Consider the following 10,792-nt stretch of genomic DNA (forward strand, 5'->3'; position numbering starts at 1 on the left):
GGCAAGCAGTCTAAGTCAGTGTAGTTCAGTAGTATTTTTATAACAGCTATAATACGGGACAGACATGAGGGGTGAAAACAAGTTGATTGGGACACTTTTTCCAAGTCATCTCAATGGCAAAAAAGTGTCCCAATCAAATCACTCTGAATTCACCCAGCTTTGCATTTTAAACTAAAGGTATTTTCCTCAAATGTATTCGTTTTAACGTATTCGTCTTTTTTAAACTTATTAATGATTTTACATTGTGTCCTCAAACAAATTTAGCTGTAACCTTTACTAACTATGCACTGTAGGTCGCGCAGTCTGGGCAACCCAATCCTGCATCCCGTGACAATTCTGCGCACGCAAACCCTCTGCACAATTAAAACACTGACGTCAGTAGTCTCACTATGTGACGGACGGAAAACTCAACCAATCCGAAGTCAAGAAAAACAGCCTTAGCCAATGAGATCCCAGGGAGGGTCTCTGAGAAGGCTGGTCTTCGAGACGGGAAAAAAAGAGTCCTCGACGGGAGGAGGCGAAAAAGAGGTGAAGTGAAGATGGCGAGAGGCTCCCGGTGTTTGAGGAGAGCGGTGGCGGAATGTATCAGAAACTTACCTTCCACAACCAGTCGAGAAACACCGGGCAGGAATGGAGTGAGGTAATTAACGACGGTTTAATGTTTCGAACGGCCTGTGTGCGGTTATGTGAAGATCGAAGTGATCATTGAAATAACTCGCGAGCTGCTGACGATAGTTGGACGGTTAGTTTCGCTCTTACAAGTGGATACAAAATAAGGCCAACTTGACATTTGTGTTAATAAAACCTTTGTTTATTGTCCAACAATGTATTAATGCATTTGACGGACTCAAAGAAACGTGTAAAAAACCACACTAACTTTAGGAGGAAGGGTAGAGGGAGTTAAATATCTGGTTGCCAGATAAGTGACAGTGGCAAGGTTAAGATATTATGTAATTGACCAGGTGTATCTAACAAGAGCTTTTCTCGTTTTAGAATAATTGATTATCAACTGCATGCAGAGGGTCTTTATTCGAGTGTATTTGTTTTATTAAAATAGCTTCAAGCTGCAGCCATTTATGCTTTTAAGGGGAACAACAAAAAGTGTGATTTTGGTTTTATTTTTGTAAAATCTGGTCACCAGCTGCATACAGTTAGTAGTGTTAGTTAAGATTTAATTATTATACAATTTAGCAGCATATCAGTTGCAATTAAAAAAAATATTGGGGAAGACACCCATTTACTGGTGAAATAAACAAACTTTTGGCACCCACCAAGCCACCATGTAACCAAATTTATAGCGCAACAATGCTTTCATTAGTAATTCTTTCCAGACACCTTTGCAGGTATGATGAGTTTACAGAATTCTGCAGAATATGTGACGTCACAAGCCAAGCTGTGACGTTTAGCACTTGTGGCCAGGGACGTAGTGTACCCATACCAAGTGCTGGGCAGCCAAGTGCTATAACTGCTTGGCATAAGGCCATCTGAAGTTTCTGTTCTGTCACTATCTGCTGTCACAGTTATGCATTGCTTGACAGCTCTTGGCAGCACTTGCGCCGACATGAATGAATTTGGGTGCCGGTCTCTCCATTGAGGAGATATTGTGCCATTTTTAGAGCAAAGTCCCATCCCCTTGTGTTTCAGATATGTGTACGTGATTGATCTGGCATAGCCTACATCGGACACATCTTAATGGAATAGGCTGTTACTACTGCCCTTGACTTGGTTATAGTGGTCAGTGATCCCTCTCTCCTTGTGATTTATGTCTTGACAAATAGAGGGCAGGTTAACATGTCATGATTTGCATATCCTATATTTCCTTTAACCATGATCCCAGTCCCATGGCATGAATGCACAACTCCATAAGGTTTAGTAGTTAATGATGAACAGTTTGAATCAAGAAGTACACTTTTTCTCTCTCTTTCTAGTACACAACCACTTTATGCAGCTTGTATTGTGGATTGCTTGTGTGGTCTAATTTGTAAGGCTGGTAGGTAGGATCACAGTTGGCATTTTTAAGCCCCTCATTAACATTTCAGAAGCTTGGCATTCAAAGTCTTTGTCAATTAAATTAGCCAGTGCATAACAATTAAACAATACCGGGATCTCTTAAATGCTAAATTTTGTACACACAATTGCATATAAAATTTGCACAAATGAGTCATGATAGAGCATTGTATGTAAACCCTACACATTTCGACACATTAAGGCTACACGTACTTGTCACAACGTACTTTTGTAAAGGTTGTTGACGGCTGTTTAACAATTTTTTTTGTAAATTTTAGTAACAAAAGTAACAAAGTGTCTCCATAATTAGCCTATAATTTATTAACAATAATTCGGTTGTTAGGGATGCCTCAAGTAAATTTGTAACGTTGAGATGGACATCACTGAAAGTGTTTCAGTGTTTATTCAATGAAGGATTCGTCTGCCTGGTAGCTCATAACTTTGAATCTTGAAACTTTTTTTTTTTTTTTTTTAAAGATCTGGCTTCAAAGAGTCGTTTGAATGAATTGGACTACATTGGTTGTGCTATATGTATGTGTGCGGCCCACAAGGACAACTACATTTTAGAGTAGTTATGGGGATTTCGCATATTGTGGGATTAGATTAGCCTAAAGCTAACGGGCAACTGTATTCACTATTCTTAATCAACGCTCTGTCTTGATTGAGAGTCCAAATCTTGTTAATTGCAAACAGCTATCTATGTTGTTCATACATTCTCTCCATACGTTATCTGACTCAGGAGTCGTCTGCTATCTTGACACATCCAACAAGCAAGATAGTGGCTAAGTTATCACACTAACAAAGTACACAAAGTCTTGTACAATGCCACTACCTGTCAATGTATAGGTACTGATTTATGCTGAATGACACACTTTCACCCTGTTTTGTCAACAGATATCTGTCTTCATGTGGAATTCTGATGACCAGAGTGCCGCCCCTCTTCAGGGCTGTGTCAGGTCGTGCTGTGGTGGCTCCTGCCAGGAGCTTCTTCAACTTCTCAGAGTCCTTCAACAAGAGGAAGGAGTACTCTGAAAGACGTATTATTGGGTATGGTGTTCCCAACCAAGTTTGATATGGTGCATGACCTGTTGCTGTTTTCTATTTTTTATTGAGGTCCATGATTACTTTAGCCCCAGTGTCCCTGCAAATATTGTTTATGGGACTTTGTTTAATATTGTAAATGAGAATATTTATTGTGTCAGCTTTCTAGGTATCTGGGGTTATTGGAGTATGGATCTGTTCTGGTTATCTCACGTCATCACAAGTTACTTAGGAACCGCTTCTGACAACTAATGCCTGACATTTTAGAGCAGAGGATCAGCTGTCCGGCAGAATAGAGCCCCAGCACTAATGCAGCACATGAACACATACTTAATTTGAAGAAGAACTTGTCTGCATCCTATGACACAGGACAGGGCACACTACATCCGCCATGTTGGCATCCTCCTTTGACCCATGTGCTCTTTGGCCTATGACATACTAACAATAACCTAAACAATTTACTTCGGTGTTACTTACACTTGAAAAGAGACACCTAGCTCACAAGCCCCCCTTTTTATTAACTTAATTATTAAGGGAAGTCCTTGTAATTAATGTACCATCAGTAGCTTTGGATAAAAGTATGTGCTTAATGATTATGTGAATATCCAGGAACAAAACTGAGCACTTGCGTTTTAAAATAATCATATTGGTCGGATTGTGGCTTACAAGCAAATGGTGTGGGACTTGAGTAATTTCTCTGAACATATTATTTGATCTTTCATCTTTAACTTGAAGGTCTTAAAATGCTCCAAAATGAGACCTTCAAACCTAAGATTTCCTGACTTTTACCTCTTGTGGACCCTGTGTACAAAAAAGTGACTGTAAACAAACAGTGTTTGACCTTTCTTCTGTCTTGATTCCATTCTGCAGTGACTCAATCCCACACTGATATCTGTGCCTTCATATCTGATAGGTTGTCTGAATCGACCATCAGAAACATGTCTCAGTGACAGCACTAAATCCATCTTCGTCTTTAGCAACAACCTTTTGTTTGGGTCACACCTGTATGGTGATGAGTTATATTTAAATCATCCAATCTCCTTTGCAGTGAGGTTATGAGCTGCCATGCCGATATTGTTAGATTTATTGTTAGATTTATAGGAAAGGTCATCGCACTCTTCAGACTATAACTGCAGATTCTGTGGTGTGACGTAATGGCTAAAGGAGCTCAGGGCTGGTAATCAGACAGTTTATGAGCTATCACCATTGTGACCTTGAGCACTTAACCCTGGATTACTCCACTGTATTCGGTGTACTGTAAGTCACTTTGAGTTAAAGTGTCTGCCAAATTACTACTTGCCTGCATAGAAAGACCTTTCCACCCTAAGAGATCTACTAGCGAAATAAAAGCTAAACAATTGGTGTGATTTACACTGAGCATTATTGTATTATCTTGGCTAACTTTCTTTTCTATGGCACGCAGGTACTCAATGCAGGAAATGTATGAAGTTGTGGCTAAGGTAGAAGACTACCTGCTGTTCGTCCCCTGGTGCAAGCGTTCAGACGTTGTATTCCGTCGCACGGGATTTTGCAAGGCCAAGCTGACTGTGGGCTTCCCTCCTGTGGTAGAAAACTACACCTCTCTCATTACTACAGTCCGCCCTCATTTGGTTAAGGTATGTACATCGTAATTTTTCTTTTATATAGATCTATTGTATGAATTGATGGCAGTGATTTAGTGGCATGTACAGTGTTAATCAAGTGTGTGAGCTAAAAGTAATTTCTAACTTCTTCTGCTCTTAAGGCATCTTGCTCTGATGGAAAACTTTTCAATAGCCTTGAGACGGTGTGGCGCTTCAGTCCTGGTCTTCCTGGGTACCCCCGTACATGCACCCTTGACTTTGCTGTGAGTATTACCAACACATGCCCAGGAAACTAAAACTTAAGTTTCAAAAACATTCAACAAAAAACTGCAGCTTAGCCTGACAAGGATAAACCAGTTTATGTAGATGAAACAGAAGAATATAACTAAACCCGTTTAGCAGTCTTAATGTTAAAGATTACATAAACACTAAATATACTGAAGTCTGAAGTATATTTAGGGGATTTTGCAAAGACTCCTGTTTTACCATTGCTCATACTTAAAGGAATATTTAAGTTTTGTCGTAATTTTTTCACCCTCATGTCATCCCAAGCCCTTAAGTCTTTGTTCATCTTTGAAACACAAATGAGGTTATTTTCAGTATTTTTAACTTCTATTGAAAGTTTAAACCAAAACACTTCAGACACTGTTGCTTTATGTGATGAACATATTTAATTCCGGATTTTTTTATTTCATAACGCCACGGTGGTTTTGCTGCAACGCTGAAACAAGATTCACCAATCAGTTTCATTGCTTCTGATGTTTGACTGTTAAACATTTTTGTAATTATTTTGTTTATAAGTCATCACACTGACTTTTACACAAGCTTGTACCTTCATTTAACAAACTTAGAGCTTGTTAGGTCTCTAATAGAAGGTTTATGGGTTTTACTTAAGGAACCCAACTTGTGAGCTTTATAAATGTCGACGTGGGACTGTCTGTGATTCGCTGCTTCTTTCTGTTCCTAGATTTCCTTTGAGTTCCGCTCACTCCTGCATTCTCAGTTGGCCACCGTTTTCTTCGACGAGGTCGTGAAGCAGATGGTGTCAGCCTTCGAGCGGCGGGCGTCCAAGCAGTTTGGCCCAGAGACACAGATCCCACGTGAACTCATGTTCCATGAGATCCACCACACGTAGTTCATTCCACAGCTTCAGACGGATGGGGAGGGGGTGTTGTTCAGGGAACTGGGGGTTTTATTGAACGCATACATTTAGAGTATTATAAAGACAGTCAAGAGAGCGGGAAAGCTGTGTGCCTGAATATCGTCAGTGCCTGGTCCAAACAAAACAGTTGATTTAAAACATTTTATGCTAAAAAACATGGCTGGATCTTTTTATGAGGGGCTTGATTGTCCCCACTGAGCCCTGCCCCACTACCTCCATGTTAACTTTAAAACCCGCTGTCAATATTGCGCCAGGATTTTTTATATGAGGACCTTGACATGGTTTTAAAAACAGCTGCCAAAAACCATAATGGCTTCATGAATGACACAGTAGATAAAGGTCATGGGTTTCTTTGAAAAGACATTATTTTGAGGTATTTGAAAGTGCATTATGGAAAGATTGTCCCTCACGTTGCACAGTTTATGTGACAGGTGAGTGATGTATTTATTTAAAAGCTTTTAGGTGATCCTTTAAGATTTCAAGAAAGGGATGAGGAGACTCAACTTGAGTGCTTGCGTCACGTGCAGAAGACTGACAGTTATTGCAGGCAAATGCACATAAAGCGCTATCAGGGTATCAAGGCTGCACACACCGGACTCAGGTCTGCTGTATTCTTGCATACCAGCACAAATATAGGCTTGAAAAACAAACGCTTAAGAGGCTGACAAAAAAAACACTGCCTTGCGTTATACAAATTTGTGCAGTTTAATTCTGGCGGTGGCGCTCTAGTTCACTCCTCCGATGGAAGTGAAATCTCATGGTTTTAAGTGTCCATCATACTAAAGACTGCTTTTCTCTCCTAGAGGTGTGCAATATATTTGTATGTGGTTTTTAACAGACTGCTCACCCATCTACGATATCCACTGCTTTTAAAAGGGCCCAAACTCTGGGAACAGAGAGAATCTTTCCCAGAGCTCTCGTTAGATTGTAGTGAGGTATCCGTCGCCACCGACCTTTAAAGATTCCAATCCACACCCTGCTCACATCTTCATGATTACTGATTTTTTACAGAGAAAGTTACATATTATTTATCCTTATCTTAAAGACATGTATGCGTGTAATCCGTGTATCCTATATTTATTTTGGTTATGGGTTAACCACGTGTACATATCTGATGTAAGACCACAGACTAAACTATAGTGCGCAACTGAGCTACAAAAAAAACTAAAGATAATCTTTTTTTTCTTCATTTCTTTATTTTTGGGATATCTTTTCTGTTTGTTTTAATTGAGGTGTTTTAATGAGTGTGTTGTGGGTGAATATATATCCTGCCTGCATGGTTTATAAACTATTTTTATATGTAAAACCTATCCTTGTCTGGTGTGGTTTGTTTATCAACATCTGGTTCTAACTAGTTTCTAAACTTAAAATAGGCTGATCATGTGAGGAGGAGGTAATATTAGAAGGCTTCCAAGTAACCCAATTTATGACCCCTAGTGGCCAGTGTCAGTGACGGCTCTAAGATCTAATTACAACACACTGGCTGTGTTGGAATGGAAAATTAGTGTCATGAAAATGTGCAGAACGCACAGTATGGTGCCTACTATTTTTAGTTTTAGATAGTGTGTGTGAAATGGAATTAATTATGCAATGGTGTAAATATCAAACTGAAGCGTAACATTAGTCACAAGTCCTTTTACTCAGAAAGAAATGGTTATTTTGCATTGTTATATAATACTACATTTCTATTATTGTTATTATTGCACAAGAAATGTGCAAGAAATACTGCTGTTTAATAGTATTAGTATAATAGTATTATATTATTCACAGCCTTTGGATCATTGAAGCAGTCATTTATTATCCTGAGAGGTTTTGGTAACACTTTATTTTACAGACAGGTTAACTGTAGTAATAACAGCAATGCATGCATAAGTACATGTTCTAAATTAATAGTACTTAAATAGATAATTACACTGTAACAAGGACACCTTATATAAAGTGTAACTGAAGTTTTTTGCAAAGTACAGGAACGCATTCAAAAAACTATTATTATTAAATGTTACATTAGATCATTAATCTACATTCAGATACAGTTATGACTCATGAGGCTTACCACGGCTGCATTTATTCGGTCAAAAATACAATAAAAACGAAATTTTTGAAAGTATTAAATAAGTTATTTTATTTTGTAAAATTAATTATTTTGAATAAATTTATTCCTGTGATGGCAAGGCTGAATTTTCAGTATCTAGTCTTCATTGTCACATGATCTTTTAGATCTCAGTCTAATATGCTGAACTGGTGCTCAAGAAACCATTTTTATGATTATTTTTATATAATTATTGTTTTTAGGATGCTTTGATAAATAAAAAGTTCAAAAGAAATAAATATCTTTTTTAACATAAATGGCTTAACTCACTTTTAATCAATTTTAAGCATCCTTACTGAAAAAAAAGTTTTAATTGATTTTAAAAAAGAAAATCTTACTGAAACTCAATTTTTGAAAGGAAGTGTATGAACTACTGATCTGGATTGGTTCGCTTAAAATGTTTTAATTCTGTCATTTACCTCAAACCTTTTTGGAGATTTTTCTTTTTTAGTATCTTCATGCAGCACTTTTATACACAACATCAAAAACCGAAATCCCTTCTTTCCCCCCTCCACCCCCACCATCTCATTCCCTCCCCTGTCCCTCATTCTGGTTAACTCAGCTCGCAACCTCGGCGTCATTGACGCTGCCCTTTCCCTTGCTGATTATATCTCGGCCATTACACGCACCTGTCGATTCCACCTATTCAACATCTGCTAAATACGCCCCTCCCACTAAACAGCTGGTCCATGCCCTCTTCTTCATTCGCCTTGATTACTTCAACTCACTCCTTCTTGGCCTTCATCCTACGCCTTCGAACCACTACAGCAAATTAAAAACGCCTCTGCCCGTATTATATTCAACCTCCCCCACTCCTCTCATGCCTCCCCTCTTCTCCACCAGCTACACTGGCTCCCTGTTTACTATCGCTGCTTATTTAAATTCCCTAGTCTACAAATCCCTCATGGTCTTACCCCACCCTATCTGTCTGCACTTATCACCTACTATGTTCCCTCCCGTCCCTTACACTCTCAATCTCTGCTGTCCCTCTCAGTCCCACCCGCACCCTGTGCCCAATCCCGTTTCCGTTCCTTCTCCCTCCTGGCTCCCCTTCATTGGAATAAACTCCCACTCAATATAAAAGAGTCCCCTACACTACGCAGTTTTCGCTCCTCCCTGAAAACTCACCCTAGCCCATCCCACTGCGTATCCTAGCGCATAACCCCCGGTCAGGACTCTGCTTGCTTGCCCAACCTTGCCATAGCCTCTGTTCTCACTGTAGCACCACCCTACTTACTCACCCTTGCCCAATAAACGTACCTTCTTCCTTCAGCCTTTTCTTTTCAATGTACCGCTTAGTTTAAAAATTGTTCAGTGCCTTGGTTAAAGGCGCTATATAAATATATTCAAATAAAAAAACTTTGACCATGTGCTGTCAAGCTCCAAAAGAACAAAAAAATTGCACAAAATGTATCATAAATAAAAATATAACCCCTATAGTGATGGTTGGATGTCAAACCAGCATCATTTTCTTGTAAACAACTACTTGGACTTATTAAGGTGTTGCTGTATTATTCACATTACTGTAAACAAGTTAAGACTCGACATGAAATCAGAATGAAGCGATTTCTTGGTATGTTCCTGGTATGGTAATATGATATGATAATATCAGTGCATATTACAAAGGAAACGAATGTTTGTCTTTGTAATCATCAAAACATAACTTTTGATTTCGATTCAGATTTCATTTTCGATTTTCATATTCAGCTGATGTCACTAAGGCTGCTGGTGTTTTGAGGAGTGTAGTCTATTAGGGAATGCCCACTCTCCAGTGGATGAAATTGAGCCTTGAGTTTTGAGTGGTGTTTTATGATGACTTAATTGATTTAGAGGCCTGGTTTCACAGACAGGGTTTAGATTAAGCCAGGATTAGGCTTTAGTTCAATTAAGACATTTATGAACGTGACTTATAAAAAACATCACTGGCGTGAATCTTGAGACAAAACAATGGCACTGACATTTAAGTTATTTCAGTGCCAGTTGCTTTCAGTTAAAACAGCTCAAACATGTTTTAGTCTGGGACTAAGCTTAAGCCTTGTCTGTGAAACCGGGGGAAAACATCCCAAATCATTAGTCCTAGTCACACCATCACTACAACAAGGCTGCGTCAGAAATCACATACTCTCAAGTACGTTCTGTATGGTGAATGTATAAAGTATGAATGTAATCTGGACGTACTACATTCGCCATGTTGTCATTATCATGTGACCTACCCGGATCAGTTGCGTCGCTTCACTGCCAGTCATAAATCCTCTCCCGTGGCCTCATGGGATAGTGGGTAAAGTGGGTAAAGTGGGATAAAGTGTCCATCCTTTTTTTTTTTCAGCGAGATTCTTAGTGTGCATACGCACACTAAGAATCTCGCTGAAAAAAAAAAAAGGTAATCCGGGGACTTTTTGCCTACTCTTTTATGAGTACTGATTTCAGACATACTGTCACATACTGTTTTCTGCCTATAATAGGGAAGTATGCAATTTTAAAAGGATTATGTTCCAGAGAAGGAAGCCACTGATTGGCTAGGACATTGACAGAACAAAATTAATTTCTTTGTGAACACTGAATTTTATTAAATAAAAAATACAGAATTAATGACTATATTGTACAAAACATTGTTGGATGATTGTTGCACATTCATAGAGAATATAGCTTAAAAAAACAAAACAAAAATTTTCTTCAGTTTTTCAAACACGATTCTGTACCACTAAACTACCGAAGAGTTAGATCTTTAAAATTAATTCACACTAATTGTATTCAGTATAATGTTGGGCATGGCATACGTTTTCAAACTGCTGTGCAACAAGTTCACCCATCCCTCCACTTAACCTTCCTCACAAACTCTTGACCAAAAGATGTTTAACGCTCAGATTTTAAAATATAAATTCACCCACAAATAATATTCTGCCATAACAA

At 38.7% G+C, this 10,792-nt stretch overlaps 1 protein-coding gene across 1 annotated transcript; it reads left to right on the top strand.

Moving 5' to 3' along the window:
* The first annotated feature begins 395 nt into the window (after positions 1–395).
* On the top strand, positions 396–7,101 carry coq10b (coenzyme Q10B). The gene is made up of 5 exons (XM_079618375.1): positions 396–640; positions 2,902–3,054; positions 4,472–4,664; positions 4,793–4,894; positions 5,599–7,101. Exons 1-5 carry the CDS (start codon positions 540–542, stop codon positions 5,764–5,766), a joined length of 717 nt encoding a protein of 238 aa, XP_079474501.1. The 5' UTR covers positions 396–539; the 3' UTR covers positions 5,767–7,101.
* Positions 7,102–10,792: the final 3,691 nt, after the last annotated feature.

This window comes from Phoxinus phoxinus (genome assembly GCF_949152265.1).
Source record: "Phoxinus phoxinus genome assembly, chromosome: 7".
In the NCBI taxonomy this organism is placed as follows: Eukaryota; Metazoa; Chordata; class Actinopteri; order Cypriniformes; family Leuciscidae; genus Phoxinus; species Phoxinus phoxinus.

Excerpts from the sequence above, each read along its gene's own strand:
- coq10b (XM_079618375.1), top strand. The coding sequence starts at position 540 with ATGGCGAGAGGCTCCCGGTGTTTGAGGAGAGCGGTGGCGGAATGTATC. Across the intron at positions 641-2,901 it reads CCGGGCAGGAATGGAGTGAG|ATATCTGTCTTCATGTGGAA; the intron begins GTAATTAACGAC and ends TTTTGTCAACAG. Across the intron at positions 4,895-5,598 it reads CATGCACCCTTGACTTTGCT|ATTTCCTTTGAGTTCCGCTC; the intron begins GTGAGTATTACC and ends TTCTGTTCCTAG.